At 45.4% G+C, this 25,347-nt stretch overlaps 1 protein-coding gene across 4 annotated transcripts in view; it reads right to left on the reverse strand.

Annotated features, from left to right (window-relative positions):
- Positions 1-24,927, reverse strand: part of PLA2R1 (phospholipase A2 receptor 1) — a 112,980-nt gene extending 88,053 nt beyond the window's left edge. For 2 of the 4 annotated variants that reach the window (XM_054722925.1, XM_028141133.2), the window contains exons 1-3: positions 24,616-24,927; positions 4,728-5,108; positions 1,672-1,845 (exon numbers count right to left, since the gene is read on the reverse strand). In XM_054722925.1, the coding sequence (XP_054578900.1) occupies positions 1,672-1,845; positions 4,728-5,108; positions 24,616-24,706 (646 nt within the window). In that variant the 5' untranslated portion in view covers positions 24,707-24,927. Of the gene's footprint in view, positions 1-1,671; positions 1,846-4,727; positions 5,109-24,615 lie in introns of those variants that run through there. The other 2 variants (XM_054722926.1, XM_054722927.1) reach the window with 2 other exon arrangements.
- Between the last annotated feature and the right edge of the window lie 420 nt (positions 24,928-25,347).

Genomic DNA, 25,347 nt, shown 5'->3' on the forward strand with positions numbered 1-25,347 from the left:
GGTACCACACACTGGACCCACTGTGTCTCTGGGAGAGGGCTAGGATATGCATTTTTAACTCTCCCCCAGGTGGTTCTAGACTATCATATCAACTATAGTCTGCATTTTCTAGCACAGAGAAAATCTGTCTTACATCTAGATACCAAGTTCTTTGAAGGGAGGGTCTTAAGTCCTAATCCTCTTGGTATTCACCACTGTGCTTACCTACTTTAGTGCTGTTGACAGACAATAAAGAGGAAGGGTTATTGGTTCAGAGTGCATGCTGAAAGAATAAGTTAGGTTTGATGATGACAATAACGATGATGATGATGATGATGATGGCTTATCATGTGCCAGGTCCTATGATAAGTGCCTTAGATGCATCATCTAATTGGTTCCTCTCAATATCCTAATAGTACTGCTATTCTCTCCATTTTGTGGCAGGAAACTGAGACTTAAGATCTCATCATGGGGAGGAAGGACTCCAATATTGGTCTGTTTGATTTCAACACCTAAACTCTTTCTTATTCCCTAAGCCATACTGGCTCTTAGGTCACAAAACAATTCTACAGATAACTTATCTATCAGATTATTTGGAGTTAATCTCTTCAGTTTGCTTTTGTTTCAAATTTATTTGCTGTATTTTATTACATGTGGGGAGGGGAAGGTAGGCATAGAAGATGAGGAGATTATAAAAACTACTAGAGGCCCAATGCATGAAGATTCATGTAAGAATTGGCCTTCCTTCCCCTGGCTGCCAGCACTGCCTTCACTCCAGCCAGAACCGCCTTTCTGCCTTCCCACGCTGCCCAGAGGCCCAGAGCGGCTGGGGCAGTGCAGAACGCCATCTTTGTTGGGTTAACTTGCATACTCACTCCTGATTGGCTGGTGGGTGTCGCAAAGGTGTGGTCAATTTGCATCTTACTTTTTTATTAGTGTAGATACTCTGACTTGCAGGAACCAAGGTGAAGGAAATTGAATATAGAAAGTAGAAGATATATATAAATATTACCCAATACTTAGGAACCATTGTAAACATTTTATGTAAATTAAATAAATTAGTAAAGTACTAACTGATAAAAAAAAAGTTAGAATATTGCAAATGTCACTGGACCTTGAAAGTCAAGTTACGAAAGGAAAAGATTTTGAGGTTATACCTAGAAATCGAGTAATAAGAAAAGGGAATCAAGATGAGAACACATAGTGGAGAAATAATGAGAACAACTGCCATTTTAGAAAGGTCGTCAAGGGCCCAGCTGATGCCTGGACTTGATGATGGCAAGACAAGCAGTCTGGACTTGGAGAAATTAAGACACCTCATGAAAGAGAGTGGACTGAAAGGATAACTGAGCTTTATACACGCTCAGGTTTGTTTTTAAGTATTTTGCCAGAAGCTGGGGTTAATGAGATCACAGAGTATGATCATTTGATTCTGGTTAAAGCATCCTTATACACTAAGCTTAATGAAAAATGGCTAATTAACATCTTTCGAATGTAAAGAAAAAGGAATAGACATCAGGATTGTCCTTTCAAGGCAAAAAACAAACACAGAATCAAGTCTGGATAAATGGAATCAGAGTGCTTATTCAGACTTCAATATATCAATGCCTGTGCTTTCCTTTAGATACAGGTAACTTCCCAATCATCCTTGATTCATTCATGACAGAGCGGGAAGAGGAGATTCACTCTTACTGGGATCTGGGCAAAATCCCCACTTTTCGTCTCTTTCGTATCGGCTGGTCGTGGCACACCACAGTAAGTTGTCTTCCCGCCCTTCCCTGGTGCATTCGTGATGCCACTGGTGGTTATACTGGAAGGGAAACATGCATGGTGTCCCGTGGGCGTTCCCTTTGAGTGTATACAAATCTAGGAGAAGAAAAGGACAAAGTCAAATAAGTATTATGCCAGCTTCATCTTTGGAAACTATCATAGAGTGAATGCATTTTTTTCATAACTGAAAACCTACAGTGGGCAAAACTCTTGCTAGACCACAGAGAACCCTCAGGACTCCACTGTCCAGTGAGTGTAAGTGTGCAAGGCTGAGTGTGGGTTCACAATGGTGTGTGCACATGTTTATGTCCTTGGATATTTACTATGGTGCACTACTATGGCAGCAAACACATTTGTGAAAGGATGAGAAGGAAAATTTAATGGAGATTTTACTTTAAAATATCACCTATATCAGTGATCAACATCTGAAAATCAAGAGCTTCACAGGCCTTCATTAATTGATTCATCCAACAAATATTTATTGAGCATTTAATGTGCTGAGCACTGACGATATAACAGTGAACAGACTGGCAAAAGTTCCCTTTCATAAGGAGTTTCTGTTCATAAGGGAGAGACAAAAAGAAAACAAATACACATATAAACGTAATTTCAGGTAGTGATCAGTACCACGATGAAAAACAAGATAGGGGTAGGAAGACAGAATGACTGTGTGTGTGTGTGTGTGTGTGTGTGTGTGTGTGTGTGTGTGTGGAGAGAGAGAGAGAGAGAGAGAGAGAGAGAGAGAGAGAGAGAGAGAGAGAGAGAGAGAGAGAGAAATAGAGAAATAGAGAGAGAGAGAGAGAGAAGGGGCACTATTTTGGATGAGGTGGTTAGTGAAGGCCTCTCTGAATAAGAACTGGGTGAAGCAAGTGTACAAGTATTTGGAAAAGGGTTATCTGGCAGAAGGAACAGCAAATATGATTTGCAACAAGACTTGTGTGGGATGAATGCAGAGGGCCACGCAGGAGGGATGGGAAGTGGGGGCAGGGAAGTGGAGAGTGTCAGCTCACAGAGGCCAGCTCTGCCACATTATGAACTTTGCCCTTTACTCTGAGTGTAGTGGGAAGTCACTATTGGGTTTTGGATGAGTAAGTCACATGATCAGATTTCCATTTTTAAAGAAAATCTGGGTGCCATATGACAAACAGAACCCATGCAGGGAGGGGGCAAAGAGGGATAACTAGCTGGGAGGCCTCTACAGTAATCTTGGAGACATGGCAGTGCCAAGGTCTGCTTTCCCAGAGCCTTTCAGTAATCCGCCACCCTTGGCCTTCAGCAGGAAAGGACAGCTTTTCATGACTCACCTGGGGCTCTCTGTGGTGAGGGGGATCAGGGCCACCCTTGAGTCACTAGGTCCTGGAGGGAAAGGCTGGCTGTGGAGACACCCACCCCTTTCCCACATTGGCAGGGGCTGGACTGAACTAACCCTGCATCGACCCTAGAGGTTAAGGCTCTTTTGAGACTACTGGTACTTCAGGACACATCCTCTTGCTTCAGTCCCTGCCTTCTACTAGCTCTTCCCTGCATGCACTGTGAGTGTGGGTGTATAGCTAAAATGTTAACATAAAGCCAAATGTCATGTTCTCCCTTAGAGCTGTAGATTGTTGGGAGAGCTGGTTTGTAGCACTTGCTTCATTGTAGTGAGTCCTGAAAATAACTTGTTTTTAGCCCCGTCTCGTTACTCATTTCTTGGAGATACATACATGAGAAAGTCCTGACTTGGATTTTAGGAGTTCCTTGCTCTGCTTCCTAGGACTGGTATAACTCAGAGTTCTTAGAAAGATTTGCTCTTATTAAGGCATAATTCTACTGAGCACCATGAGGGCAGGGACTACATCTGTCTTGTTGGCCTTTTAAAGAAAATGCCTGGCCCTGGGCCTGAGAAACAGTCAGTGTTTAATAAATGTGTGACAGAGGATGAATGGATGGATGAGAGAATGAAGAGCACTACCAAACAAAACCTGAGAAACCGGTTTAGGGTGTCCAAATTTAATATGTTGCTTTTATTTATTTATTTATTTATTTATTTATTTATTTATTTAATTTTAATTTGTTTAAAAATGCCAAATATTACAGAACTGTGAAAAATGACCCCCCCCCAAAAAAAAAAACAACCACACACCATTATTTTCCATTCCCTAGCACACACTAAATAATCCCTAACAACAGTCTGTCTTTAGATGTCTCTTAATGTGACATCACATGGATGCCAGCAAGCACTGGAGGCACTGAGTGGCCTGCAGACATGCTCCATCCCTGGGACTGAGTGTCTGCAACAAGAGAAATGGTGGCAGGAGAGGTTCTTATACTCATCCTGCCAAGTCATCAACTTCAAAGACCTTTCCTTCTACCTTAATTTTCTCTGTTCCTCTTGTTCTCCTGTGCTTTCTCCCCTCCCCAATGATTCCAAAAGGTTAAGTGTTTTCTCCTCTGATAACTTTAACTTGTGAGAAATTCTGCTTCTTTAGGAGAATTTAGCAAGTCCCAAGACTCCAGTCACTTTTTACATTAAGTGAGTAAGCAACTACAAAGTATTTGGCAGAAGTCCCTTGAAGGTCTGGATGCTGTGTACCTCTTTCATATAACATACTAGAGGCCCGGTGCATGAAATTCGTGCATGGGTGGGGTCCCCCAGCTCAGCTTGCACCCTCTCCAATCTGGGACCCCTCGAGGGATGTCCGACTGCCTGTTTAGGCCCGATCCTCCCCTGCAGGCCTGATAGCCCCTAACTGCCCTCCCTTGCAGGCCTTGTCCCTCCCAACCACCCTCTCCTGCTGGTCTGATCACCCACAACTGCCCTCCCCTGATGGCCATCTTGTGTGTTGAAGTGATGGTCAATTTGCATATTACCTCTTTATTATATAGGATTTTACAAATCTTAACTTATGGCAAACTTTCTAAATATATCATTTCATGAGTACTTTGGTTTATATATACATGTATATATATATATATAAATATATATATATATATTTTACCTCTGTGCAGATATTCACAAATGCCTTCACTGCCTGACATGTAGGCAATCCACTTATGAAGGTTTTTCCAGGAGGCCACCAGCGTGTTGTGCTTCACCTGCACCATGTACTGCAGCGGGCCAGTGATCATCTTCCTGTTACAGTGCCACCTCAAGGAAACGTGGATGGAATCACACTCGTAGATACTCAATGGCTGCTCTGGATCAGATAAATTCAGGCCCAGGCAACCGCTGCCTCCGATGTTAAAGAGGCCGTGGTTGGAAACCCATTTCCACATCATGTACTTGTTTGGTGGTTTGCAGTTCTCCAGGGTCAGTACAGATTTGCCTGCTTGAATGCATTTCTTGAGGCTCTCACTTTGGATAACGAATATTCCTTTATCTGAAAGAGCAAAATAGAAGATGGGCATGGTCTTTCGTATATAATTACCTAGTATCATGAGGATGTGTAAGTCGTGAAATGTCACCATTGGCAGTCGTTTTTAACAGATCTGGAGTCGATGGGTGGGGTCCACCAGGAAGGTTTGTTTGCTCAAAACAGAAGAGTTTCTTGGGAAGCATAAATGGGTTCATTAGAGCTCATGGGAGACCCCTGACCTACCAGTAAAACCCCCATGGCCCTACAGTAACAAAGGCTACCTGTTAGTCCACTCAAGAATTTTCTGATAGAGAAGGAGCTCTCCACAACTGGATAGAGAAGAGGCATTGGGAACAATACTCAGGGCTAAAGGGAAGGGCTGTGGGGTGCCCAGAAGTATGGTGACACTTCAGTTTTCTCCAGACAAATGCCTGAATGTTAGGAACATGGCAGCTGAATCAAGAGCCACAGAAATAGAAATTTCTACCATTAAATTCCTGCTGAAAACCCAAAGGACAGAGACAAAGTGCTCCTTTGTGTCTTGACACAAGATGCCATGCTGGTGAGAAAAAAAATGCTTCTCCATGTTTGCTGTCTGTGCTGGATCTATCAGGAGTAGAACAGTGGGGACCTTTGCTATGGGGATGGCCTCTTCGTAGGAGCAGCCTTGTTGGGTGGGACTGGCCGGAGCAGATAGATGCCAGGACACTAGCTGAGGCCACACACTGAGCTACACAAAAGGTGTAAGAGCACCATGTTGGCAGCAAAGGCACACAGGCCATATGGAGATGTGCAAAAAGTAGTCATTTGTGATAGAGCTTTGAGCTTCCAACTCCCCAGAGCAGAAAGAGGGATCTGGGTGAGTTCTCTGGGGAAAAGCTGGCAGGGCCTGGAAAACACCTATTATAAACTAGAGGCCCAGTGCACAGATTTGTGCACTGGTGGGATCCCTCAGTATAGCCTGCAGGGTTCGGGCCAAAACCGGCAGTCCAACTCCATCTGCCGCTCCTGCTCATCCTGGCCCCACTGCGCCTGCTGCTGCCTCCACTTGGTAGGCTTGCTGCTGCTTTGCTGCAGTCTCTGGGCTGTGGCAGCCAGCGTGAGCCCTGAGTCTGGCATCTGTCAGTCAGCTGAGCGGCGCTTCTGCTGTGAGAGTGCACTGACCACCAGGGGGCAGCTCCTGTGTTGAGCGTCTATCCCTGGTGGTCAGTGCGTGTCATAGTGACTGGTCGACCGGTCATTCAGTCGCTTAGGCTTTTATATATATTGACTAGAGTCCCAGTGCACAAATTTGTGCACCAGTGGGGTCCCTCGACGTGGCCTGAGAGATTGGACTGAAACTGGCTCTCCAACATCCCCTGAGGGGTCCCAGATTGCGAGAGGGCACAGGGCAGGCTGAGGGACCCCACCAGTGCATGATCAGGGCCGGGGAGAGACCGCGGTAGGGCTCCAGGGTGTGTCTGGCCCATCTTGCTCAGTCCTGATCAGCCGGACCTCAGCAGCAAGCTAACCTATTGGTCAGAGCATCTGCCCCCTGGTGGTCATTACACATCATAGCGAGCAATTGAGTGGCCTTAGCATATCATTAGCATATTATGCTTTGATTGGTTGAATGGCCAACCAGACGACCGGACATTTAGCATATTAGGCTTTTATTATATAGGATAACAATTATGAACTTGTCCTCAAGAAGGTGGATACCATATCTAACTTTTTTAGTCTAAGCATGGACAGTCCTGAGCATGGTGATTAAACATGCTGGCAGGTGCTGCTTAGGCCCTGGTTGCTGAGGTCACTCAGCCCAGTGTCTGGTCAGGTCCAAGGGCTCTTTTGTTCTCTCATTAGCTAGGTTTTTCTCTTATATTTTACTTCTGTCCAATCTTCTAATATCTGAAGGGACATTACCAGGTTCCCTTAAAATAGCTGCAGTTTATGGCAAGTCGTGTCATGTAGCCATGGGATAGCAGGGACAGGCCGAGGTCTTCTAGTGACTTGGAACAGTGTAGAACAAGCCTCCTCACATATCAGCACATGGGAATTACGTGCTTTTTTTTTTTTTTTTTTTTTTGGTGAAAGTTCTTTTTTCTTTTTCAAAGTTACTGAGGCCAAGAGAAGCTGATTTACAATAACGAAAATCACTTAACACATTGTTAAAAAGACTGTCAATATATAAATGAAGGTTAATTTCACTTAATAATCTGATAATCCCACTTATAAACATATATTTGAGGAGTTAAATTCGTTGTCATAAAATTGCTTTTATCACCAGACATCAAAGCGAAAAAAGAAGGGAATGTGAGGCGCAGTCCGGGCGAGAGAGTGAGTGGTTTTAGGGAGATTTCATTTAGATCAGGAAATTTGTTTTCCTAATGAAGGCCATGTCTATATGGTTATTAGTGATAGTCATTCAAGATCAAATCTTCCTCTTGCCAATGTGATATGGATTCTGATAATTAACCTTCTCTGCAACTCTCCTTTTCACCTTTTCATGCCTGGATAGAGTGTTCACCTTCATTTCTGTTGTAATCTACTAATTACTTTCTAGCCCAGAGTTCCACTCATTTTTTTTTTCTAAAGGCTAATTATCTTACTATAATTGTTCTGTAGTTTGGCTTCTATCTAATATGTATGTTCGAATATACACAGCTCTGCAACTTACTGGCTGAACTTCAGCCCTCTGGGTTTGCTTATATTCCTAAGATAGGTGGCTAGGCGACTCGCTAGTGGATGAAAACTCTGGAATCAGGCAGAGCTGCCACAGACCAACCTTGTAACTTTGGGCAAATATCTTGATTTCTGTGAGCCTCACTTTTCCTCTGTGAACTGGAAATATGTCTCATAGGAATGTGAAGAGTTTTCCATTAAAAGCTACATGTAAAAGAATAAAAATAGACTACTGTTTGTCCCCATATACAAAAATTAACTTAAAATGGATCAAAGAGCTAATTATAAGGCCTGGAACAATAAATTACATAGAAGAAAACATAGGGACTAAACTTATGGACCTTGGTCTTAGAGAGGATCTTATTAATTTGACCCCAAATGTAAGGGAAGTAAAGGCAAAAATAACTGAATGGGACTGTGTTGAGCTGAAAAACTTCTGCACAGCAAAAGAAACTGCCAACAAAACTAAAAGACAACCAACAGAATGGAAGAAGACACTTGCAAACAATAGCTCTGACAAGAGGTTAATATCCAAAATATATAAAGAACTCATAAAACTCAACACCAAACAGACAAACAACCCAATTAAAAAATGGGCAGAGAGCCCTGGCTGGTTTGGCTCAGGGTCTTAGGTTTGACTCCCAGTCAAGGGCATGTATCTGGGTTGCAGGTTTGATCCCTGCCCCCCTGGGGCCAGGGTGTGTGCTGGAGGCAACCAATTGATGTGTCTCTTTCACATCAATGTTCCTGTCTGTCTCTCTCTCTGTCTCTGTCTCTCTCTCTGTCTCTTTCTCCCTCCCCCCTCTCCCCCCTTCTCTCCTTTCCACTGTCTCTAAAAATCAATGGGAGAAAAAATATCAGTGAGGATTAACAGCAACCAAAAAAAAGGGCAGAGGACCTGAACAGACACTTCATCCATGAAAACATACAAATGGCCAACAGATATATGAAAAGATGCTCGATTTCACTAAGTATTAGGGAAATACAAATCAAAACTACAGTGAGATACCACCTGTTAGAATGGCTATTAACAAGACAAGTAATAACAAGTGTTGGAGAGATTGTGGAGAAAAAGAAACCCTTATTTACTGTAAACTGGTATAGCCACTATGGAAAACAGTATGGAGGTTCCTAAAAAAATTACAAATAAAGAAACTTCAGTTGGTTGGAGCATTGTCCTGTACACCAAAAACATTGGGGATTTGATCCCTGGTGGGGGTGTATAGGGGACACAACCAATTGATGTTTCTCCCTCACAATGATATCTCTCTCTCTCTCTCTCTCTCTCTCTCTCTCTCTCTCTCTCCTCTCCCTTCCTCTCTAAAAATCAATAAACATATCCTTGGGTGAGGTTAAAAAAAACCCTCTTCTGGGCATCTACCCTCCAAATTTGAAAACACTTATTCGCAAAGATATATGCACCCCTGTTTCACTGCAGCATTATTCATAGAGCCCAAGACATGGAAACGATCAAGGTGTCCTTCCATAGAGAATTGGATAAAGACTATGTGGTACAATGGAATACTACTCAGCCATAAGAAATGATAAAATACTGCCATTTGCAACAACATGAATGGATCTTGAGAATATCATGCTAAGGGAAGTAAGTTAGGCAGAAAAAGATTTCATTCATATGTGAGATATAAAACTGAAAGCAACAAATAAACAAAAAAGAAAAACAAATAAAAACTCATAGGCACAGACAACAGTATGGTGATTACCAGAGGGAAGGGGGTTTGGGAGATAGTAAGGGTAAAAGGGTCAAATATATAGTAATTAGAGGCCCAGTGCACGAAATTCGTGCATGGGGGTGTGTGTCCCTTAGCCCAGCCTGCAACCTCTATTACAATCCAGGACTGCTGGCTCTCAATTGCTCGCCTGCCTGCCTTCCTGATTGCCCCTAACCTCTTCTACCTGCCAGTCTGATCACCCCCTAACCACTCCCCTGCCAGCTTGATTGATGCCTAATTGCTCCCCTGCCAGCCCGATTGCTCCTAACTTCCCTCCCCTGCTGGCCTGGTCACCTCTAACTGCCCTCCCCTGCCAGCCTGGTCACCCCTAATTGCCCTCCCCTTCTGGCCTGGTCCCCCCAACTACCCTCCCCTGCTGACCTGGTAACCCCTAACTGCCATCCCCGGCAGGCCTGGTCCCGCCCAACTACCCTCCCCTGCTGACCCTGTAACCCCTAACAGCCCTCCCCTGCAGGCCTGGTTCCCCCAACTACCCTCCCCTGCTGACCCAGTAACCCCTAACTGCCCTCCCCTGCCAGCCTCATTGCCCCTAACTGTTCTCCCCTGCTGGTCTGGTCCCCCACAACTGCCCTCCCCTGCAGGCCTGGTCACCCCTAACTGCCCTCCCCTGCAGGCCTGGGTCCCCCCTAACTGCCCTTCCCTGCAGGCCCAGTCGCCCCCAAATTCCTTCCTCTGCCGGCCTAGTCAACCCTAATTGCCCTCCCCTGCAGGCTTGATTGCCCACAACTGCCCTCCCTTGCAGGCCGGTCACCCCCAACTTCCCTCCCCTGCAGGCCTGGGTCCCCCCTAACTGCCCTTCCCTACAGGCCCAGTCACCCTCAACTTCCTTCCTCTGCCGGCCTGGTCAACCCTAACTGCCCTCCCCTGCAGGCTTGATCGCCCACAACTGCCCTCCCTTGTAGGCCTGGTTCCTCCCAACTGCCCTCCCCTGCTGGACATCTTGTGGCAGCCATCTTGTGTGTTGGAGTGACTGTCAATTTGCATATTACTCTTTTATTAGATAGGATGGAAGAAGATTTGACTTTGGAAGGTGCACACATTATGCTATATACAGATGTTATATCATATAATTGCACATAGAAACCTACATAATTTTATTAACCAATATCACCACAATAAATTTAATTAGAAAGGGAAAAAAAAGAGTATTCCATTAAATAATCCATGCAAAATACACCACACACTATCTCATCATGGGAAGACCTCAGTAAATGTGAGTTGTCATTATTGTTATTATTATCCCTCTGGCTTCCTGATTCTTGATCTGTAGACCCAGCTATAGATTTAGTTGAACACCTATAGAGTGCTAATCTGAGCACCTCCCAAAGACTTCTCTTCTTACATCATTAGAACGAAAGCTCATTTTTACTTTAGTTTCTGTAGCATACAGTGGGTGCAGAAGTATTAGTTTTAAACAATCCTTAAATACCAAGATATCACTCTCATGGAGGAAACATATTCTTCATACAACCAGATAACAAAATTGTTGTCTTGTTTGCTCTACTATATGTGCAACTGTGAATTAAATCTTCGTTTATCTTTTACACTATTTCTAAAGTCCATATTGCAGCTCTTTTGTAGGAAAGAGAAAAACATACAATGTCAACAAGCAGTTGATGGGTGTGGTTTGTGAGTAAGTGGATATGGAAATTAAATATCAATAAAATTTGGGGTGAATAATGTTTTTAAACATGCAAATTATGAAGTTAAGAGAAAAGGAGTGGTAGAATCAGAACATCTGTAGTTACTCCAGTGATCATAAAAATACCTTTGCAAAGTAGAAGGTATTAGACAAACAACCTTGCCACTCAGTTTTGGGCTGCTCTTACCTTTCCATGCCCAACTGCCTTTAGAATGTAGCTTTGGAAAAATTCTTCAGAATGTATCAAAACAAGAAGCTCTGGCTTATCAATAACGATAACCCTGTCATCTCTGAAAGAATACTATGTCATGTTGAGCTAAAAAATGACCCAAGCCCACTTTCCCATTAAGCTATAAGAGAATCTGGTCCTAGCAGCATTATTCTCCATAAATTCACTGAAGAGAAAACAATTGTTTTCAAATGAACTATGGGGAGACCCAACCTAGGTATCAACATTCTGATTATCATTATATGCATATATGGGTTGCCCGAAAGAAAAACATAATGTGAAAATAAGCCACCATCCTTAGAGTCTATCCAGATTTCAAAAAGAATGAAAATCAAATGCGGGAGGAATCAAGATTGATTATATATGTCAAGGACATCAGTTCTGCTTGAACACTGATTAAGTGATTAATGAAGTACTGCCAGAATTACTAAATCTCTTTGCAGTAAATGTTATTACTTCCCTTCATAATTATAAGTTTAGGGGGAGAAAGTGGACTGAATTACTAGAAGAAATTTATAAACTAAATTTCATTCTTTTTTCCTAAATAAAATCCTTGTAAGTCAATGGTTCTGCTGTCTACTTCTGAGACCTTTTCTTAGGAAGATAATTTTATTTTATTTATTTTTTAAAAACAAATTGATTTCAGAGATGAAGGGAGAGGGAGAGAGAGATAGAAACATCAGTGATGAGACAGAATCATCCATCAGCTGCCTCCTGCATACCCCTTACTGGAGTTCGAGCCCACAACCTGGGCATGTGCTCTGACCCAGAATCAAACTGTGACCTCCTGGTTCTTGGATCGACACTCAACTCCTGAGCCACACTGGCCAGTGCTGGAAGGAATATGAACATGGCAGAGAAGACTAACTTTACCCATAAATGCAGGTCCATGAACTTCAGAACTGGATGGAGCTGTAAAGCTTATTTAATTGAATCATTCCTTTACACCCCTCCCCAATTTAATTTTGCCTTAAAAGTTTTATGCCCATATACTCAGTGAGGACCATATAGGTCTATGCATAGCTTTCCTTACACACATTCATTAATAACCCAGAAAGAAGACAATTAACTGCTGTATGTCATTGCAATTTAAAGTAAGAGATTTGTCATTTCAAGCAAACATTTATTGAGTGCCTGATATGGCATATGTTTGGAACCCTGCAGATAAAAAAGTATATATGTCATAGCGCTTGCCTTCAAGGAACTGATGTTCTCCCTGGGAGTATTTCATAAAATGTAGAGAAAGAACTTAAAGTATATTTTGACATGACAGGTATAAACACAATGATGTAGAATCCAGGAGCAGAAGGGGTCAGTTTGACTAAGAAGATCAAATAAATCTCTCTCTCTCTCTCTCTCTCTCTCTCTCTCTTTCTCTCTCTCTTTCTCTCTCTTTCACACACACACACACACACACACACACACACACACACACACACACACACTTTCATTCAACAAATATTATTTACTAGCGTTCCCGTTGCAGGAAAAATCCTGCAGTAGGATTTCCTGCTGCACTCTACCCCGCCTCCGCTCCTCCCTTGTCGCCCACCCTGCCTTCTCCGCCAGCCCCCCTGCTTTTCTCCCTTCTCCACCAGCCCGCCTGCTTTTCCCTTCGCCCCCGGCCCCGCCTCCGCTCCTCCCTTGTCGCCCACCCCGCCTTCTCCGCCAGCCCACCTGCTTTTCCCTTCACCCCCGGCCCTGCCTCTGCTCCTCCCTTCTCCTCCCCCGCCCCCCCCCCCCCAGCTTGCTTGCTTCTTCGAAGCTTTACTCCCTTCTGCAGCTCTTGGCTTCTTTTGACGCTGTCTTGATATGCAAATTAGCCGCCATCTTTGTTGGGGTAATTTGCATTTGTTTGGTGGGCATGGCTTGACTGGTGGGCGTGGTTTGGGTGTAGCGAAGGTGCGGTCAATTTGCATATTTGTCTATTATTAGATAGGATTGTTTGGTGGGCGTGGCTTGGCTGGTGGGCGTGGCTTGGGTGCAGCGAAGGTGCGGTCAATTTGCATATTTGTCTATTATTAGATAGGATTAGGGATCTAATATTTGTCACACATGGAAGTACATTGCTGAACTAGACTAGCATGGATGCCTGTCCTTGTTATAGACAGAGAGTTCAGGGTGGTGGAAGAAGTCTATGGATGGAGAAGTGACGAGTCAGGTAAGGGGGCATTCTGGACAGAACAAAAACCATCAAAGTTTAGAGGTGATAAAAACAATCAACTGTAGGGTGTCGAGAGCCTAGCTATATACAAGACTTTGGTAGTTGTAGAATACGAAGTTAGAAAGAGATGGTTTGGGGTAATTTTACAAATAATTTTATTCAGAAATTTGTATGTTACTCTTCAGATGAAAGGGGGATTTTGGAACAAGAGAAGGCATGACCAAGGCTGTGGTGTGGAATACAAATATGAGTGGTGAATCATTCAACAAAAACATTTACTGAGCACCTACTGTGTGCCAAACATTGTTTTAGGAGCTGAGAATACAGACGTAAAGGCAAATGTCCAGGTTCTGGCCCCAGAGGAGTTCTCATTCAGGTGAGATGGGACAGTCCATGAGTGGAACTGGAGAACAGTCTGGGGACTACTGCTATGATCTAGTAAGGGAGACAGAAGGTATCAACTCAACTGGTGGTGATGAGAAAGGAAGGAGGGAATGGTTAGACTCCAGCCACCAGAGAGAGAATACACAGGGGGAATAAATGACAGGATTTGGTGATCAGTGGAATGTGAGGATTCTGGAAAAATCCAGAATGACTTGTTTTCTGGCTTCAGGTATTTGATTGGTTGCCAGATGCCTGCCAATCCCTAGGATACCGTGAGGTTGGAATCTAGAGCCTGGGACTACGATTACAGCTTGATCCACGTGTTTAAGCAATGCCAACAGGGCCCTGGGGAGGTTTCTCTTGAGGCCTTCCCACTTCACTCTTTGCATCCCTCTGGTCACCTCCACCTCCTGGTGGTGTCCCCTTCTGCTTTACACAGATCTTCTCTTAGAACTGGCTGAGAGTTTGAAGTGTTAAGTAAATAGCTATAGCTTGAAGAATTAAGCCTTGGTGAGTTTTCTGTACATTTAACCAAAAAAAAACCACTTTAAACAAACAAAACAACCATTCCTAAAGGCATACTCTTTTTTAGGCAAGCAAAGGGCTTCCTGGTATTCAATAAATTATGCTATGACAGTGGCCATCTAATCCAATACACACATAACATCAGCCTCGGTGCTGCTCCATGTTAAGGGAACTGGAAGGAAATGTTCAAGTGCACAGCTCACACCATGTGCAATGTTTAAGACAAGCTATTAGGAAGCCACAGCTTGCCAACTGCAATCTAATTTCAACCTCCTACGCCAATCCCCTGGGTTTAAACCTCTTCTACTCCATCCACTCACACAGCTGGTGCAGGGCTCACACACTTCATGCCTGGTATCCTGTCTCCAATCTGCGCAGTTCCTTGCTGTTCTGACAGTATTTCAGTTTCGGAAGGGAAGGGGTCCAATCTGTAACCCAGGTAAAGGGGAGCAGCTTCTCTCTGGAGACGGACTGACCTTTTTCAGCTGCACAAATGTGGGTCTGTGCCCTCCAGGGAACAATGGCTTCAGGTCGATCGTGTTCCTGACATTCCTCTGTAGCAGGAAGGGATGTTGTAATTGGCCGAATCAATTCCCATTCATGGCTGAACGATGCAGAAAATCTGGATTCCTAACAGGACTTTCCAATCCAATAAGCAAGGAATGTCTAATGCTTGCAGCACGTATATTGTACTTGAAAGAACAAAGTGAAAAGTGTGCCTGCCCTTCGTGGTCCTCTCTGACTGAGTATTTGCTTTTATCCTAGATCATCTGAGCGTTGGTGTTTGTCTCTTAACAACCTGACAGCTCCTAACAAAGCCTGTGCCTTCCATTAACCAACTAAAAAGTGCAGTACTTTCTAAAATATCTCTTCGTCCCGCCTCAGAATTTCCTTCTCTTTCCCTGCCCGAGCATTGTCCTTGACTTTGAGCCTTCTGTATTCTCCTGCAGCTTCTGAACCTGGGTAATCACCACCTCCACAGGCCGGTGGACCCCTCTTGCTTAATCTCCTTATGTGTTCTTTCCCCCTTTCTTCCTAATCTCCTCAAATTGTCGTCTCAAGTTCCGTAAGGCATACAATACTCCTCTCACAGGAGGGGGAAAATGAAACCCAACTTAATCAGCTCCACCAGGCTCCGGTTTTGTGAGGATTCAAATTGCCTGCTACCAACCCCTGTGTGAAGTGGATTAACTCTTTCAGACTGTCCTCGCCACTCCCTGCCATTCTCCTTCCCGCCCCTGTCCCTCCTTCGCTGCCCATCTCATTTAGCAGTAGTGCCCCTTGCAGAAAATCTTATTATCGCTTTAGAAGTTCTTGGGTGTATCTGGATCTTACCGATGAAATGTTAAGTGGAGTTGCACACATGTTTCTTCTTTTTGGCTTTTAGTTTATTTCTCCACCATTTTGCCTTTATATTGAACTCTGAAGTACCTAACAGACATTGCCAGTGTAAATATCCTTACTGACAGCGGCCAGGTTATCTTACAGACTGTGTTGATGACATACCAGCTCAGTCACCAGGGAGCCTCGTTCATTACAAAGAGCAAGTTATGGCAAGAAGACACAGTAAGACAGAACTTTCTTACACTTCCCTCACAAACACTGGCATGTTGAAGACCTGGGGGAATATGATCTAAAGACTTGGTCGTCAAAGCAAACAAACAGAGAAGGACTCCACCAACAACAAAACAACGCTGGGAAAGACGTGACGCCATTGAAAGCATGTTTATGAGGACTAGCCATTTTAACTGCTTTGAGAATATACCCAATGAAGACAAGTATACATTTACTAAAGGGGGAGACAGAAATGAAAAGAAAACCACGTTTTAATGGTAAGTATGTCCTCCGTCCCTGTCATTTGCACAGGCTGCCATAACAAACTACCACAGCCTGAGTGGCTTAGACAACAGGAAAGATTGTCTCATAGATCTGGAGGCTATAAGTCAAAAATCCAGGTGCTGGCAGCGTTGGCTCCCTGCTGGTGTAGGAGGGAGGATCTGTTCCAGGCCTGCCTCCCTGGCTTATCGACAGATGCTTATCTTCTCCCTGTGTTTCTTTATGTCATCTGCCCTCTATGCATATTTCTATCTAAATTTCCCCTTTTTTGGAGGACATCGTTTATTAAATTAGGGCCCACCCTAATCACTTTATTGTAACTGGATTACCTCTGTAAAGACCCTATCTCCAAATAAGGTTTCATTATGAGGTATGGAGGAGTTAGGACTTCAACATATACATTTTGAGGGAGACACAATTCAACCCATAACTGGCCCATGCTTCCTATTCAGGCTGGCTGCCTAATTTGCAGGACCCAGCATAAAATGAAAATTCAGGGCCCTGGCTGGGGCAGGGGAGTTGAGTCAATCTACATTTCCCATGGGCATGTGAGTGATTGCAACTTCCATGCCAGAAGGGGCTGGGAACACATTCAGTGCCTGGATTGGGAATGGGTGATAGGTTTCCGCGTAGCCCCCACTGAACATAGAGAGGTGCTGCCAGCTCAGGGGACAGCGGCTGCCTTGCCCTACCCTTAGAGGCCACTGGCCATCCACTCCTAGACCCTGGGCCTCCAGTCCTCAACCCCAATGCAATCTGATTGCCAGGAAGGTGGAGGGTAGGAATATGAAGGGGAGGCTGAAAACCCATCCAGGGAAGTGGGGACTGAGCTTGAGGAATGGCTTTAAGCCCCTGGCTCATGCTCCATTGCCCCATGAGACTTCATGCCCAAAGCACAAATTCAAAGTTAAAAATGTGTAAGAATTCCAAGACTGCAAACCACAGAGCATTAACGCCCAAGTTCAAGGTCTTTCTGAGCATGGGTCCTTAGGAGACTGCCCAGGTTACATGCCCACAAAGCCCACCCTGTTCTTATTTGTACAAGGCTAACACTATAGGAAAAAGACAGTGGAAAACTGCAGACCATTTCTTTGAGGGTAGAGCTGCCTTAAGGTAAAGAGCATCTGCCTTGCTTTCCCCATTTGCACAACAGCTTTAAAATTAGTGCTGGCCTCATCAGACCCTGATAATGATGACCTCAATCCCTATGGGCACTGTATAAATAATAATAAGTAAAAAGCAAATCTTAACTCTGAACATGGCTAACACAAAATAGCAGCAAAATAGAACAAATATTATAGTTAAATAACCACTTGGAATTTCCTGTTTATATTTTCATAATTGAAAAGGAAACTTCTCAGGCTCATAGATACAGAGATCAAACTGATGGTTGCCAGAGGGGAGGGGGTTTGGGAGCCTTGGTGAAAAAGGTGAAGAGATTAAGAAGTACAAATTGGTAGTTACAGAATAGTCATGGGGATGTAAAGTACAGCACAGGGAATATAGTCAATAATACTGTATTGTAATAACTATGTACAGTGCTGGGTGGGTACTTGAAATATCGGGAAAACACTTTGTAAAGTATATGATTGTCTAACCACTATGCTGTACACCTGAAACTAATACAAAATACATTTTAAAAAAGAAAAGGAAAGTTCTCAAGAGCAGAATGCCAAACACTGGAAACAGTGAACATTTCTTTTTATTGATTTTTTACAGAGAGGAAGGGAGAGGGATAGAGAGTTAGAAACATTGATGAGAGAGAAACATTGATCAGCTGCCTCCTGCACACCCCGTATTGGGGATGTGTCTGCAACCAAGGTACATGCTCTTGACCGGAATCAAACCTGGGACCCTTCAGTCCGCAGGCCAACGCTCTATCCACTGAGCCAAACCGGTTAGGGCAACAGCAAACATTTTTTATTAGCATATTTCTTTGAAACTTCGGTAGTCTGGAAAGTGCCATAAATTAAAAAGTCATGTGGACACACAAAAACAGAAACCTCTTGCTGTTTTGTTTAGCTCTGTTTCATTAGAACCTAATTTATAGAAATTATAATAATATTCCTCCATTTTTATTGAGTGGCTTTATAAAATATTCTTCTCCAAGTGTTTATAAGGTGTTGTGTTTGTTTTATAAACTGTAATATTTCCTTTTCCTTTGATCAATTAAAAATATAATTTATGTTCCTAGGTTTGAATTGAAACATCTCTTCAAAACCTTCTAAGGATAATTTCTAAAGGAAAATGGATGCACAGGTCTATACATGTTTCAAGTATGTTACATTGATAGATCATAAGAGGATTCATCACAGAGGGATGAGTTCAAAAGAGGCAAAAAAAAGGGGGGGGGGGATCATTTCTTCAGAAAACCTGATATAAATAAGCAAATTGTTAGGTCAAGGAAGGGGAGTTGAGGGGACAACTGAGCTCTCTGTGTGGCTCAACCTTTCCAGTGATTGGCTTGGAATCCCCATTGTGTGGTATCAGTTACCTCGCCAGCCAACAATGGGAAAAGAGGTTAGGAGCTTAATGAGAAAGAGCAAAAAGAGCTAGGAGAACTGCAAGTCCATTCTGACTCTCAAAAGCTCAGAGGAAAGGAGCCAGTGAGAGAAACTGAGATGAGAATTGCATGGAGTGGAAGCGGCCTGAGAGATGACCAACAGAGATGGGAGAAACAGAGTCACACGGCTAGAGTGATTTGTGATCAGGACGGGCAGTTAGACCAGTGTCTGACATGCTTTCACTTCAACTCCAAATCTTCAGAGTTTAGGAATCACCTAGAAAAGTAAAAAGCAATCAATAGCTCTGCACATTTTTGCTTTATGAGCTATTCACTCCCACATGTGGGAAGTACTAGTTTGGAAAAGGAGGAGCTGCAGAGAGAGTAAGGAGACTTGCCTCCAGTTCCTCTTGCCACAAAATTAAATCACATGCTGCCAATCAAACATCAGGATACAGAATGACCTATTTAATAGTCACAAGGCTATCCAAGAGTTCTTCGAATTAGTGTTTACTAGTAAGTGGCTGGGTCGAATCCCCACTCTACAAGTTCCTATAGACTCATTACTTAACCCTCCTTGATCAGTGAAAGAAGAGTACGTATTAACAGTACCTGAGTTTGGTGAGGATTCAATGTGTTAACATATGTAAAAGGGCATGTAGTAACCAATCTCATATGTTAAACACTACCAGGAACAGTTGAGAGGAGGCTTTTCACCTTTGCATTAGGAATGGAAGCTACGGGGTAAGGACTTCTCCCCACTGCTGACTCCAGGGGTGACTCTCATTACCCTCCTTCAGAAACCTCTCCCAGGTGGCACCCTGTCTTTCCTTCCTTGACCCTGGGGTAAGGAAACACCCTGAACCTCTTCCTCACATTCACTATGTGACACCAGCAGATTCTCTGTTGTCCTCCCCACTCCAAAGCCTTTAACTTGCACACAGATGACCCAACACTTGGTCCTGGAGTTTTCTTCACTGCAGGTTATGGCCCATTGAATGGGTCATGAGGTCAATTACAAAACAAAATAGAATGGATGAGAGTAGCAAAGCAGCTGCACATCCTATTAAGTAAGAATATTTTTTGATGAAACTTTTTTTCAGACATGGATGTCTGTACTGCTCTGGACGCTTGTTTCCTCAACCTCCTCCGCTCCGAGGACCTGCTCTCCCCTTCAGTGACCACTCCTACAACCAAACCTTGGATCTGGTCACTGCTGAGAACGACTCTACCTCCACAACTCCTTGTTTCCATTGGATAGTCTACCCCTCTGATTCTGCCATTTCTCCTGTCTCCTAACTTTCACTGAGTCTATTATTTTTTATTTTCTTCCTCTTTACCCCATAGAAGTCTTAATGCAAACTTTCTGCTCCTTAATATTTCTACTGGGACTGACTTTTTAGCTTGGGTCATCAGCGTCTTTTTTTTTTTCCCAAGGGAAATTGCTTTAACCTTCCAGATGGTCTCTTTGCTGCTCTTCAAATTACCCTTTTCATGTCCCAAACTGACCATGGCATTCCTAAACTTCAAAGTGTGATCTGGTTTTCTTTGGTCCAAACTCACAAGACCCTTCTCAGCAGTACCAAATCACCAATCAGATTTCCCCCTCTTTTAAGCATAGTCCCTCCAACCAAACTCTTCATTCCTCATCTCTCTCTATAGGCTTCCAAATACAGACATGTCACAGCTTCTTGTCCTGCCATGACCCTATTCTGGGGGGTCTGCTCATCCACAGGACCTGTTGGGGCAGCATCCCTGTGTGCATCTCACACCCCTACATGGCCTACCAGCCGTGAGAAGGCCTCTGATTCCAGGGCAGAGCACAGGGACTGGCCAGCCAGCTGTGACCAGTGTGGCCAGATTCCTCTCCCATGAAATTAAGGAACTCTTCCAAGGAACTACACATGAAAAGTCCTGCAAGTTGAAGCAGAATAAACTAGTTCACAGAAGGAGAACCAAACAGGGACCATCAAGCAGCCCCTGAGAGAAAGAAAGGAAGAAAAAAATATTTGGTTCATTCCCGTGGCTTGTTCTTGGTTTCCCAGAAGCCTTGGGTCCCCTTGAGATCCTGGCACCCTTACATCCAGCGCCTGCCCAAGTGACCTTCAGAGCCCACTGTCCTCCATTCAAAGGAGCCCAGACTAGAACTTTCAGCCTGTTGAACTACTGCCGCCCACTGCGATTCTGTACCTTTGCACATACTCTGTTTTCCTGGAAATGTCCTAGCTCCTTTTCACATGTGGCAACTATTTACTTACTCTTCAGCAAAACAAATGCCCTATTGTGAGTCCCCAGTCTCTCAGGTCAATCCCTCCTCTGCATCCCTTTCACACTGTGCTCATTCCCTATTATCATAACACCCACTGCACTGTTTTGAAATGGCGTGTGTTTCAGTATCTGTCTCTGGACTCTCAGCCTCTTGGGAACAGTATCTGATCCTGACCATATTTTTGTCTCCCCGATCTGTGGGTGAGTGGAAGATTCTGCGGGTTCCCTGCCCTCACTGCCGACCCTGGAGGCCACTCACCTGGCACAGTTCTCATTTACCTGGCCTGACTTTCCTTGTCTCCCTGCCTGACAGAGCTCCAGGCAGTGCAGAGCGCCAGGAGATTAGTGCCCCAGGAGGGGCCCTCCATCAGTGCCGGGTGGGGGTGGGAGATGAATGTCTGTGCTTCCTGCCCCTCACTGGGTCCCTCAGAAGGACTTTTGTGAAATTGAAGCCCATTTACCGATAATGGCTTTCTTCTCTTCCCTGTCTCATATCCTCACTCCTTCACCGTGCCTTTTAGAATCACCTCCCAAGTAAATTACTTGCATCCAAATAAAAACACACCTCAGTGCTTGCTTTTGGGTGAACCTAAACCAAGACAGGGAGATGAAGCACATAGTGCTTGACAGACAGAGAATGAACAACTGAGGCCTCCAGCTCCTTGCCCCTCTTCCCGTTGGCATAGGATGTCGAAAGACACCCCCACCCTCTCCACCCAGTTCAGTCTTTTCTCCAGATAGGACCCCGTGGTCAAGCCCTTGGACCTCATGCGCATCAGCACTTCACTTTCCTTGGTCACTGGCCATTCAGAAGAGCCTACCTTGGCCATTCCCACAACTGATACAGCCCCGGGCTCCCAACACTCTGGCTTCTGGGAAGCTGAATGTTCCAGAGGAAACTCTCCTATGTTGGTTGGGGCCATTTCACATATATAATTGTCAGCCCTCAATATAGCATCAAAACCCGTTTACTTGTCCCCCAATTCATTTCCTTTAGCAACCTCCACAGAGACCATGCCCACCTTTCCCCAGGATGCCCCACTTCCTTCTTCACTCTTTCTACTGTCCTCCGAGGGTATGGGGTACTTGAGGATATGGTAAGTAGCATCCAGTTTCAGCACTTGTTAGAAGAAAAGGTTCTGATCCCAGAACCACAATACAGCCCCTTAGAATAATCAATTAGAGGCCAGAAGACAGACTGCAGACATGCCACGTATGGTGCTGTGCTTGGGGCAAGAAATAATTGCTACCGGCTGCCAACCTGTCAAAATGGTCTGGACTGGCCAGAGGAAGAGGGCCTTATGATGAAATTGAAACAAAAGAACAACTCTTAAGTATTATTGTTAGGTTCATTTTTATATATGAGTAAACTGAGAGGTTAAGTAACTTGCCCAAGATAGCAGAGCTGGTAAACAGTAGAGCCGGGATTTGAACCCAGGCAATCTGATTCCTAGAGCCCATGAATTTAACTACTACATGACACTGCATCTACTTATTTTTAGTGCAAAATTATTGACAAATGATTGAAAAGTCAGCACAATACCATCAATTATCTACCCCCTGACTCCCCCACAAGGCCGGGATGCTTATAACACATATCAGAACAATCAATAATACATATCAAACAATTCAGATAAAAAAGACTACGTGCATAATCTGCCTTGCATTATTCCATATCATGTATTAGTGGATAGGTGCATATTTTTTTCCTAGTTAATCTGTGGATGCCAATCATGGCTAAAAGCAAGTCAGTGTGGTGCATTGAACACAATGGTAAACTGAGACACCCCAAAACACAGCTATATACCTCAGCTTCCATGCCTGAAAAATGGATGACTAGAGTAGACAATGTATCAGGTCCCTTCCAATGCTAAGATTTTGTTTTTTTCCATCTGTGTACAGGCAGGAAAAACTTGATTTCAAACCTGTCTAGATTATACTTGAAATTTCACTGATGTGGGTGATTGGAGTCCAGGAGGGGAGCCTTTCTGAGGACTGGGACACTCCATGCCACATAATCTCTGTGCTCCTTAGAATGCCAGAGGCAGCGTTTTCATATCTGAAGAATCTCTGTGCCAACTGTGTCATATGGTAACTGTCATCCAGAGCATATAGGAAGTAGCAGGTGGTCTGGCTTCAGAGCGTCCTTGAGTACTAAAGAGAAGGCACTGCTTAGAAACCTCTCCGGCCAGGATTTGGGTCGGCTACATATAGAAAGGATTAGCCCATCAGTGTTAAACCCTGCTCAGAGGATCACAGCGCATTCTCTCCCTGTGGCTGGGTTCCAGCTCCTTTCCCATGGGCTGCTGCTGCCCGGTTCCAGATACCTGGTGCTCAGGCAAAGCCCACACTTTAAAATGGAGTAAGTACCGCACAGTAAACTCTTAGTGGCCACGGAGCACACCGCAGGTCAGATGTGCATCCACAGAAGCATTTTACTGAACCGACCGAGGAGGGAAGAGGCCTCTGACCTTTGGCCGCTTTGGAAATAAGAACTGCTCAACCTGTTCCTGACCACGCCTCCTGGGAGTGCTAGAGAATACAGTTCAGAAAAGACACGTCTAAAATGTATGCACAATATGTTGAGAGGGAGAACAATGAACGGAGACATGGGTGACACCTTGTTTTACCCCCTCTCCGAACTTATCCCCAAAGGGAGAGGGGATGGCGGCCGCCCCAGGCTCCTGCTGGCTGGGTGAACTTCCCCCTGCATCCCTTCACACGGAGCCTCCACTTGTGGATGCTGTCTTCTCGGTGACTCAGTAACGGGGCCCCTGCAGGACAGCCTCGCACGTCTCTTTACACATCCCTTTACCAATCTGACGCACAGTCGGTGCTCAACAAATGTTTGGTGAACTGGCCCGTGTGTGCGCACATGTGTTGCAGGTGCGGTGGGAGGCGGGTTACTTTGAAGGAACTCTGGATCCCTGGGGTGCCCCGTGCCTCACCAAGGATCTCACTTAATCCTCAGCCGTCCTATGCATATCGCAGACCCCATTGTCCTTAACGAGCGAAAATGAGGAACGAAAACGGCAACTTGCTCCAGTTCCCACAGCTGCTCAGGGCCACAGGGGCGCCTCTCCCCCAACAGGTCTGAGAGGCGCTAACAGAGAAGATTAAGCTTTCTTGCCCTCCGTGGGCCACTCCACAGGTGCACTTGCTTAGGGAGGGGACAAACTGGAACATCTTTCTGCCATCCTTTATCCGAGAGATGCTCCCCCCAAATAAACAATTCTCGGTAGCGTTACGTTTTGAACCGCCTCCTAACCTCCTTTGCCCGGCTCGGCTCGTGCGCGGCCAGAGTTGAGCAGAATTGCCGGCCAGCCCAGGCCCCGCCCCTCCTTGCGCCCCGGGCTGAAGCCTGGAGGATGCGGCGCCGAGGAAGGGGGTGCAGGACTCGGAGGAAGGGCTGCAGGGCTAGCTCGCCCTGCAGATATGCAGCCACCGGGTAAACTCGGCCTCCCTGGCTGCCCTCGCTCGCCGCCCAGGTTCGCCCTTTCTCCACTCCCTTGACTACCGCAGCCCCGACGTGCCGATCTGGTCCCTCCACCCGGGGCACACTCACCCTGCCACTCGGGAACCCGCTCGGGAGAAGGAGCCGCCGGCGCTCCCAGCAACAGCAGCAGCAGCAGCAGCAGCGACCACGGCAGCGGCATCGCTAACCACTAGGCTCGCCGGGCGCCCAGTGCCTCTGCCGCGGGGGCCAGCGCCTGGGCCCCAGCGCCTGGCCCTGCGGCGCCGGAGGCGGAAACTCAGAACCGTCGCGCTCCACCCCTCCCGAGGGTCTCACTCAGTCACCCCCGTTAACACAGTGTGCGGACACACGGGGCTTGGGGCTCGGAGACTGGAAAGCCGCGGAGGTTTTCACCGCCCTACCCACCCCGACTCCGAAAAGGGGGAGGAGGAGGAGGAAGGGGTGGACCGTCTGCCCATCCCAGAAATTCCTGCCTGTAAGGTGGGGGGAGGCGTTGGGGTGCGCGGGGAGGCTGCCCTGTGCACGCTCCTCCTGCTTCCAGCGGGGTGAGGGCGTGTAAATTAATTGAGAATCTCTGGGACAGGAAGTCCGACATCTGGATTTGCAAACCACCCGGATTCCGGTAAACACTGCGGGTTTGGCAGCAGGCAGCTTGGGGTAAACCAAACTGCTCCGTGAACCCGGGCTCCTTAGGGGCGCTCTGGACCCCCCTCCCCTGGAACGTGGACAACTGGAGGTCTCTGAGGTGCCGTGCAGGGGGCTGCATGCTCCTCACTGCAGAGTACCCCAAGGTTCTTCCATTCTTGAGCTCCTTTCCGTTTT

This window comes from Eptesicus fuscus, chromosome 11 (assembly GCF_027574615.1).
Source record: "Eptesicus fuscus isolate TK198812 chromosome 11, DD_ASM_mEF_20220401, whole genome shotgun sequence".
In the NCBI taxonomy this organism is placed as follows: Eukaryota; Metazoa; Chordata; class Mammalia; order Chiroptera; family Vespertilionidae; genus Eptesicus; species Eptesicus fuscus.